General features: G+C 39.5%; 1 protein-coding gene across 2 annotated transcripts; it reads right to left on the reverse strand.

Moving 5' to 3' along the window:
* Positions 1-581: 581 nt before the first annotated feature.
* ARL14EPL (ADP-ribosylation factor-like 14 effector protein-like) lies at positions 582-8,736 on the reverse strand. 2 transcript variants are annotated; one of them, XR_001363208.1, is made up of 5 exons: positions 8,404-8,736; positions 8,064-8,168; positions 3,127-3,266; positions 767-2,231; positions 582-698 (listed from the first exon to the last, which is right to left on the reverse strand). XR_001363208.1 is itself a non-coding variant. In XM_014544202.1 (4 exons), exons 2-4 carry the CDS (start codon positions 8,157-8,159, stop codon positions 2,009-2,011), a joined length of 459 nt encoding a protein of 152 aa, XP_014399688.1. In that variant the 5' UTR covers positions 8,160-8,168; positions 8,404-8,736; the 3' UTR covers positions 582-2,008. The 2 variants fall into 2 exon arrangements, 1 of the variants encoding a protein (XP_014399688.1); XM_014544202.1 differs by having other exon boundaries at positions 582-2,231.
* Between the last annotated feature and the right edge of the window lie 1,156 nt (positions 8,737-9,892).

Below are 9,892 nucleotides of genomic sequence, written 5' to 3' on the forward strand. Positions count from 1 at the left end.
TACCTGCTCTGAGACTTACCTGGGGAGCTTGTTTAAAAATATGAATTCCCAGGTCTCATCTCTAGAGGTGGTGATTCCTGAGGTTTGGGATGGGGCTCAGGAATGTGTATTATGAAAAACACTTGGATACGTTTTACAATCAGGCCAATGTGGGAAATGCTTGGTGTCCTGGAGAGAACACTCACCTAGTCTTAGGGTTCTAAACACCAAGGTAGCCAGCTCTCCCATGTGTCCTTAACAGAGTCATTTTATCTCATTGGGTGTAAATTTCCTCTGTTGTAGAAACAAAGCAAACAAAAAAGATTGGTTGTAGTCTATAAACCCTGTGAAGACAGGAAGCAGCTGGGTTTCACTCACTGCTCCATCCCCTGTGCCCAGCCTGGGGCCTGGCACAGAGAAGCCTCTTGGTTCATAGTTGCTGATTAGTTTATTATTTAGACAACCTGTAAGATTACTTTCAATGTAAAAAATTATGTGATTGTAAAATAAATAAGTAATAAAATAATGCATTTGGTTAGCTATTTATAAAATAACAATTATTCTCAAAACAAAACATAAACCAAGAAAGCCCCCCACTCCTTTTGACTGGTTTCAGGGCTGCACGCTCCTGGTAGGCATTTCAAAGGGTCTGACTCCGGTGATCTGAGTTCCTATCTTCCTCAGTTGCCGTGATGATCACAGGTAATGAACTAGAAGCACTTAGCATAGTGTTTGTCTCAGTAAAAGTGAGTTGAATCTGGAAAACTCAGTAAATTCTGTGGGAAACAGAGTAAGTTCTCCTGCTACACACACAGGGGTACTGTAGTCAAAATAGGTCTTCTAAAATTTTTGTTATGTTAGTCTCAAAACATACTGTGAACTAACAAGCCTAGAATTATCAGGACCCTTCCCTGAGACATGTGGACTGTGAAGAAATAAATGCTTTTGAAAATGATTATAGAGGAAAAATAAAACGTTGAAAAGTTTACTTTCAAATTAAATACGCTTAATAATGTTTTAAAGCATTTATTCAATTATCTACTTAAACCTTTCCATAACTTAAAGAAATGGTTCTCAAAGGCTGGCCCCACACCAGCAGCACCAATATCACCTTGGAAATGCAAATTCAACCTAATGAATTAGAAACTTGGATGTAGGATAATAAAAATCTATGATACAAGTCTACCAACTTAAGGTAAATGGGACTATAAAACCAAATTCAAAGAAGACAGCTCAACTTTCTATAAACCTCCCACAATGCATCAGATCTGAAAAAACACACAGCATATATCTATTCAACTGCATAGCCATACACTTAATTAGCAAACATACAACAAACTCACATTTGTATAATAACTTAAGTTTTCTTCTTTTGAAAACTAATTTTGAGATACTGAGCCTGAATGAAAACAATGTAAACCACCGGCTTTTAAGATATGCAAGTCCTCATTTCTCAACTTTACAAGTAAAATATAAATTTTTAATAAAAACATTACCAAATTTATTATTATTAAAATAACAATAACAAATGAGACTATGAATATGCAATGCAAAGTCATAAGGTTTGGGTCCTTTTTTTAAAGTCCAAATAGAAATTCTGATTTAGAACTAGTGATGTGTACAATTCTAAGGATCACTAGGTATTATAAATGTATGATTCTATGTAAAAAAACAAAACTTTAAGCCAAAGAATTCTGAAAATCTTAAAATTACAGTTTCTCAGATGTACCAGCAAAAAAGAGATTTTAAATTTGAGGAGAGTAGAGATGGAAGTATTGATGAGAGAAACAGAGATCCATCCACTATCACAGTCTTCCCAAGTGAAAGAATTTGAGAAGACACAGTAAGAAGGTTATAGAATGACTGTCCATTCTACACTGTGTTACAGCTTTGGAGAACACGACGCTTAAGTATGCTTTTTCCAACATTCCCCCCCCCCCCCCCCCCCCATGCCCTACAATTCACCAAGATAAATGGGTTGGCTTAAGTGTAAAGAAGAAGAAATAAATCAATTCACATGTAATGGCTCCTAGTCAGGAACACTGAATGGCAGGGTGCTGATGACCTCTCCAGACTCGGTGACAATGGCATCGTAAACCCACTTCCGGCTGCAGCGGCACTCGGGCCCACACTTGTTGGAGTTACACTTGGGGCAGGGGTAGAAGCAGCCCAGGCAGTTCTTCTCCAGGCAGTCACACAGATCAGCATCGTTACAGATTAGCCGGCCACTTTTGTCATACTTCTTCATAATCCTGCAAAGAAAAAGAATGACACTAACACAACAGTGCAATGTTCCTCAACACTGAGATAAATTATTATGCAACAACTTCATTAATGTGATCCCTTTATTCAGAGGAAACAGTACCCTAGAGATTACCCAGCAACACTTCAAAATATTATATGGCAGTGATGTTCTGGGAAATTCAGCCAATATGTGTTCTATAGTTTCATCAACACTGATATTATCAGACTGAACTCTTTGCTGTCTGGGGAGTGGGGCACTTCTCCATACATTAGTGATGGGGCTCATTATCCTGAGTGTTTATTAGCCTTTTCTTCTATGAAATGTCTGTTCATTGTTTGGTTCATTTTTTTCTCAGAGGAAATTTACCTTTTTTAAAAAAATTAACTTGTAGAATTCTCTATAGATTTTGGACACTAATCTTTTAAATTATAAGTAACTTTTCCTACCTTGTGATTTGTGTATCATTATTTTAGGGTGTCTTTTATTGGTTATAAATCCTTAATTTCAAAGTAGTAGAATTTATCAAGCTTTTTCTTTGTGGCTTACTTAGTTTATACTTCTGATGCACTAGCAATCATTGTACTTATGACACTTCGTGCTCATTTGATATCTGAATCCACTCCCATGGTTATATTATTTCTCCTTCAAATGATGTATCTTACTTTTAATCATTTTTCCTACTAAATTTCTCTGAAGCTTTTTTTTTGAAATTGAATTCTAGTTTGGGATTATCGTTTATTTCTTAAAGTTACTAACTTCCAGATACATCGGGTGACACTGTACTTCAGAAAACATATATTTAAATCATAAACAAGAGACAACCTTTAATTACTTTGCTTTGTCAAGTAGAACTCGTGCATTTTATTATCCCAGAGATCAAATAAAATAAATCATGATCTTACTTGTAATTCACAGAAAAATACTCATTCATCTTTGACATCCGGGCTTTCTTTTTCTGCTGTCGTGTTTCAGGATTAAAGTCTGCTACCTGGGGTCCAGGGTTTTGAAATGCCAAGCATCTTAACTGCCGCTCTATCTGTTGCTATGAAACAAATAAAACGTATTAGCAGTAAGAACTGGGTAGCTTTATCTATTTTACCTTGCGTCAAAATAAATTTTCTGTAATGTTTACCATAATGGCATGGAGGACAGATACTATTACCTAGAGAAATAACCAGTTTAATCTGATTAAGTTCCAGAAGATTATGTAAATTTTCTCAAGTTAAGTCATTCTTCTGAACAAAGAAATCCATAGTATAAAACATATGTAAAAACAAACAAACAAATGGGAACATAATTCTTTTTATACTAGCAAAACACCAGCTGGCTCCTCAAACATGATGGGGATGAAAGTGAGAATTAGCATTTTGAGGTAGAGAAGGACAAAGGAGCAAAGGCCTTTCCACAGTTGTCAGCTGAAGAAGCCCAGGTAAACTGTGTCACATCACAGAGAGCCCAAGTACACGCAGTCCTCCCTTCCGTGCTCTGGGACATTTCAGGAGGACTGATACCCTGGGAGTGTGGGCTCTACCAGGGCTCCGATGCAGACCACAGCCAAATGAAGTTTACACTCTCAGTCAAAGCCAGATTTGAAAAAGAAAATCTTGCTAAAATGCTGTCTAGAGTGTTAGTGTAAATTTTCAAAAGTCTCTGTTTGGGGTTATTTATAATTCCAAATTAATGGGGCTTAATCAGGAACACAAGTAACAAAGATGCTTCAAGCAATCCCGATGTCTTATTTTGAACATGTGTCATATATGTAATGAGGGAAGGGAATGCTCTTTTAAAGGATTTTATAAGGATAACCTGAGTGGCCCAAAAACATATAAGCTACTATACAAGGCTACTATACAAGGGTATAGGGGTAAAAGTAGGTTTAGTTATTCATATGGAAAATAATACAATAATTAATAAATAGGAGGGATCCAAGAGGGTGGCAGAGTAGGGGGACATTACACTTACCTCTTCCCAGAACAAAACTGGAATCACAATTAAAATAGAGAACAATCAACCTGAATAGCCAAGTGAAGATTCACTGAAGAAAAGTCTTATCACCAAAGATTTATAGAAGAAGCCACATTGAGACTGGTAGGAAGGGTGGAGGCGAGAAAAGGGCTAGCCCTACTCCCACAAGCGGCAGCTGAGATTCTGGAGTGTTATCTCAGCTGCAAAGGTTCCTCCTGAGAAACGTGGGGCATAAACCCCAAGCTGGGTCCCCAGTCCTGAGAAGCAGAGATGGGAAGAGGTGCCCACATAGCATCTGTCTGTGAAAATCGAGCAGAGCCTTCCCTTTACACAACCAAATTTTGGTCTCATTGGGCCTGATAACTCCCTGAGACCTTGCCCCCACCATAAGGTGTGCAAAAATTCAGCAGGTGACAGCTAGATTTGGTATACCCTGGGACATTTGTTGAATGGCCTCAGACCCAGCATTGGCTCAGAGTTTGAAACTGTATTGATCTGGTGAACACCATTCATTTCTACCTGGTGACTCACAGTGAACCTACCTCATGCAACTCAAGTACCACTAGAGGCTCTTCAGTGACTAAGCCTAACAGGCAGCCAGCAGATGGAGGCAGGTGGAGGTGGATCTTGGGGTGCCTTGGAACTTTTGCTGAATTTCAAAAGATGCTGGTAAGAGATGGCCTTGGTGCACAGCTTGGTCCTTCCTGCACACACTCAGGCTCAGCAGAGGCAGCCAAAAACTATGGATTGCTTTGTAGCTTCAAAGAGATTGCCCAGGGCCAGTCACAGGCAGCATCTGACATGGACCTGCACTAGAGTCTCTCCCAAAAGGCACAGAACCAATATAGCCAGTGGCCAGCTTTAGACAACAGCAGAGCAGAAACCAAATAGCTTCACAAGCAGCATATCCAAAGGGAGAACTCAACAGGTACCAGACCCTGCTGAGGCAAATTCTATTCTGAGGTACAGCAACTTGTACACTGAAAGCCAGCCAGTCTGAGGGTTGACCCCACAGATGAACAGGCTAATAGAAAGCAATACTTAAGTACAACAGGGAGGTCCACTTAATACACATAAGGGACATTGCCAGGATCACCAACTTCAGGTGATCAAGGGGACTGCATCACTGGGTCCCACAGGACACTTACTACATGATGTTACCCTTCCAAGACTGGAAGTCATAGCAGATCTAATATATAAACAAACAAAATGCAGACAAAAGGTAGTCAAAATGGGGGGACAAAGAAAGATGCCCCAAATGAAAGGACAGGAGAAATCTCCAGAAAAAAAAAGCTAAATGAAGCATAGGTAAGCAATTTACCAGATATCCTATATTATAAAAAGCCTGTAGTCGTGATGCCCTCATGCTGTAACAAACGATCACCAGGAGGCTGCGTGCATGGCAGGCACTCACGGGTGGGCGGGGCTGCGTGCATGGCGAGGTGTGCGCGGGTGGGCAGGGACTTGACGCTGCATCCCTGCAGGCACCGGCGGGTCTGGGTCTTGTGCAATTTTGAGGCGCGTGCGGGTGGGTGGGGACTTGACTCTGGGTCTCGCAGTGCCGGCAGGACTTGACACTGCATCCCTGCGGGCGCCGGCCCAGACTCTGACAGGAGGGAGGAGGGAGCCGAATACCCGCACCCAGGACTTGGCAAATAGTGATATTAAAATATTTCTTCTAATTAATTCCCTTTCAATGTGCACAAATTCGTGCACCGGGCCACTAGTAGAGTTCATAAAAACAATCATAAGGATGCTCAAGGAACACAGTGAAAAATTCAACGAAGAGATGGAAGATAAAAAATGTCACAGAAACCATAAAAAAATAACCAGTCAGAAATGAAGAATACAATATCTGGTTAAATGAAGCAGAAGATGGAACAAGCGATTTGGAAATGATAGTAGAAAACACCCAATCAGAGCAGCACAAAGAAAAACAAATTTAATGAAAATAGTTTAAGGAACCTTTGGGATGACATGAAGCATAACAACATCCATATCTCAGGAGTACCAGAAGAAAGAGAGAAAGAGCAAGGGATTGAGAAACAATCTGAAGAAATAATGACTGAAAACTTCTACGACCTGAAGAAGGAAAAAGACCCATGTCTAGGAGGTATCACGCGACCTGATATAGAACTATACTATAAGGCCATCATGATCAAAACAGCATGGTATTGGCATAAAAGCAGACATATAAATCAATGGAACAGAATAGAGAGCCCAAAAATAAACCCATGCCTTTATAGTCAATTAATATTTGACAAACAAGGCAAGGACATACAATGGGATAAAGATAGACTATTCAATAAATGGTGTTACAAAAACTGGACAGATAAATGGGGAAAAAATGAAACTAAACCATCTTCTTACACCATACAGAAGAACAAACTCAAAATAAATTAAAGATTTAAATGGTGGACCTTGAAACCATAAAGAAGAAAACATAGACAGTAAAAATCTCAGACATTTCTTGTAGCAATATTTTTTCTGATATATCTCCTTGGGCAAAGGAAACAAAATAAAAAATAAAAAAAGGGATTACATCAAACTAAAACATTTTTACACAACAAAGGAAATCATCAACAAAATGAAGACAACTTACTGAATGGGAGAACATATTCGCCAATGATATATCTGATAAGAGGTTAATATCTAAAATTTGTAAAGAACTTTATACAACTCAACACCAAAAAAAAAAAAAAAATCCAATTAAAAAATGGGCAAAGGACCTGAATTAAAACTTCTCCATTTAGGACATACAGATGGCCAATAGATATATGAAAAGATGCTAAACATCAGTAATCATCAGAGAAATGCAAATAAAACCACATTAAAACATCACCTCACACCTCAGAATGGCTATCATCAATAAATCAACAAACAAGTGTTAGCAAGGTTGTGCAGAAAAGGAAACCCTGATGAACTGTTGATGGGAATGCAGATTGGTGTAGTCACTGTGAAAAACAGTATGAAGTTACCTCAAAAAATTAAAAATGGAACTGCCTATGACCCAATGATTCCACTTCTGGGTATATATCCAAAAAAACTTGAAACACAACTTGAAAATTGAAAAATATATGTGCTCCCCTATGTTTGTTGCAGCGTTATTTAAAATAGCCAAGATTTGTACAAAGCCCAAGTGCCATCAGTAGATAAGTGAATAAGAAAGCTGTGGTAATTTACACAATGTAATACTACTTAGTCTTAAAAAATAAGGAAATCTTACCTTTTGTGACAGCATGGATGGACCTGCAGAGTATTTTGCTAAGTGAAATAAGCCAGTCAGAGAAAGACAAGTACCATACGATTTTGCTCATATGTGGAATCTAATGAATAAAATAAACTAACTAACAAAATAGAAACATACTCATAGATACATAGATCAGGCTGACAGCTGTAAGAGGGAAGGGGGGTTGAGAACTGGGTGAAAAAGGTGAAGGGATTAAGAAAAAAAAACCTCATAGACACAGACAATAATACAGTGATTAAAAGGGGGGATAAATGTTGATGGAAGAGATTTTACTTGGGGTGGTGAACACATAATACAATATGAAGATGATGTATTATATAGCTGTACACCCGAGACCTATATACTAGTAATTTTATTAATCCATGTCATTCTAATAAACTCAATACAAGAATTAATAAAAATTCTGAAACTGAGAGGCACAGCGGAGATACATGAGGTGCGACCAGCTTAGCGATGAGTAGAGTTAAGAGGAAGAAAAGCCCCATCATTATGGGGAGGGGGCAGAAATCCTCTGTGAGGAGTCCTGAGTTAGCACACCTTTCCCTGCAAATCTGGGGCCTCTCAGGAACCCCCATGCTGGAAACTCCCCAAATTCCATGGAATCGTAATATCCATACGCCATACCAGTTGCTTTTGTCCGATTTGACAGTTTTTCTCAGGAGAACTTTGACCTGTGTGTCCCTCTTCAGTGGAAGTGGTTTTTTCTGGCTGTTCACTCATTTCTGATCACTAAAAAAGGTAAGTAGAAAAAAGTAAAACACATTAATTTCATGCACCCCCAGTAACTTAATCCTGTGTGTTCCACTTCTATGGGAATGTATGCACAGGTGACCCAGTGAGCCTCATTTGGATATACCAATACAGACGTCAAAGGGTACTTTATTATTTAGGCCGAGCTTAAACCAAAACTAAGAAGAGAGGAGACACAGGAGACAGAGTACAAGAATCACACAGGTTTATTTACCAGAGAGCAGATGGGTTTCAGTCCTTGGCAGGCCACCCGGAGACACTCGCTGACAGAGACACACGGAGGTCGTCGGATACGCAGCTGCAGGTGCTCGGTCTCTTGACACAAAGAGAGGCCTCTAACAATCTGGGCTCAGGGCAGAGCAGGAGTGGCAGAAGTTCCAGGGGCAAGGAGAACGTCTCGTCTGTGGAGGGCAGACAGGCGTCTGACTGCTGGTGTGAGAGTCCTTCTTTTATACCCGATGGAGGGGCTTCTTCAGTGTCTCTTATCAGTGTGCTCCGGTGGTGCCTTCTGGGCTTATCGGGGTACACACACAGGGGTTTGCAAAGTACTTATCTGGGATGCACACACACACAGGTTAAGTTTCACTTCTAATACAAAATGAAGTTATGCCTCCAATATAAGATGGAGTTTTAGAATGAACTTTATAATATCAAACCACACACTAATACAATTTTATTTCCTATCACTATAAATTCAAACTTATTACTATAACACTGTGACTTTCCTGCTCTCTTCCTACATCTTTCTTTCAAAGTCAGACCTCCATATGCACACCTGGTTTCTTTTTTACCACTCACTCTTTTATTCTTGTTTGTTTTGTTTGTGCATTTATTTTGATTTTTAGGTTCCACATATAAGTGAAATCATGTGGGATTTATCTTCCTTTGTCTCACCACTCACTCTCAAATCCTGCATTTGACTCCCCTGTCCACTTTACTGATGCTCTCCTTTGCCAGTGTCCCATGAGCAAATCAATGGCACCTCTTACAGTTCTTAGCATCGCAGACCTCACTGGAGCAGGCAACACCAGGACCACCATCTACTGCTTAACAAAACTGAATTCTTAGATCTCTATTTTTGCCCCTTTATATTCCCTTAAAAAAAGGTAAGACACATTAATGTTATATATCCCCAGTAAGTCTGTGAAAATCGTATCCACTCCCATGGTTTCAGTTGTCTCTTCTTCAGAGACCTTTCCCCAGGCTGACCTCCTGAAAATTTTCTAATACAACTTGTGCTAAATGGAAGTAATCATTTTCCCACAAATCTTAGCTGCTTTCAGCCCTGCTGCTTTCCCTCTCTCTCTCTCTGTCAACTGATGGCACTGACTATAGGGTCCCGTTTCTACCAAAGGAAACTAAGAATTATGCTTTACCAAGATGGCTTGGGTCCTTCGGCACCACCACTTGCCTGCCAACTGGAAATTCCATTTCTGTCAATGTACCTTCATTCTCCCGGATTATCAAACTATTGTCCATATTTGCTTCCCACACCCAATTCAACTAAAAACATGTGGTCATGTTGATATTCCTGCATCAGAAATTTTTTTATCTCATTCTTACTAAAAGATTTCACTGACTCCCTCTGTCAATAATGTTCCACATCCTGGCATGTCAGTGAAGATCCATCACAACCATCTTCAATCTACCTGTCTAGGCTCATAGTCCCTCATTCTTTCACTTGGGCCAAAGCTAGCTGACTC

The sequence above is a fragment of the Myotis brandtii genome, unplaced genomic scaffold, assembly GCF_000412655.1.
Source record: "Myotis brandtii unplaced genomic scaffold, ASM41265v1 scaffold1105, whole genome shotgun sequence".
Classification (NCBI taxonomy): Eukaryota; Metazoa; Chordata; class Mammalia; order Chiroptera; family Vespertilionidae; genus Myotis; species Myotis brandtii.

Coding starts and splice junctions, on each gene's coding strand:
- ARL14EPL (XM_014544202.1), bottom strand. CDS start 8,159: ATGAGTGAACAGCCAGAAAAAACCACTTCCACTGAAGAGGGACACACA. Junction 3,267..8,063: donor AAATCGGACAAAAGCAACTG/GTATGGCGTATG, acceptor TTTGTTTCATAG/CAACAGATAGAGCGGCAGTT. Junction 2,232..3,126: donor TATTTTTCTGTGAATTACAA/GTAAGATCATGA, acceptor TTTTCTTTGCAG/GATTATGAAGAAGTATGACA.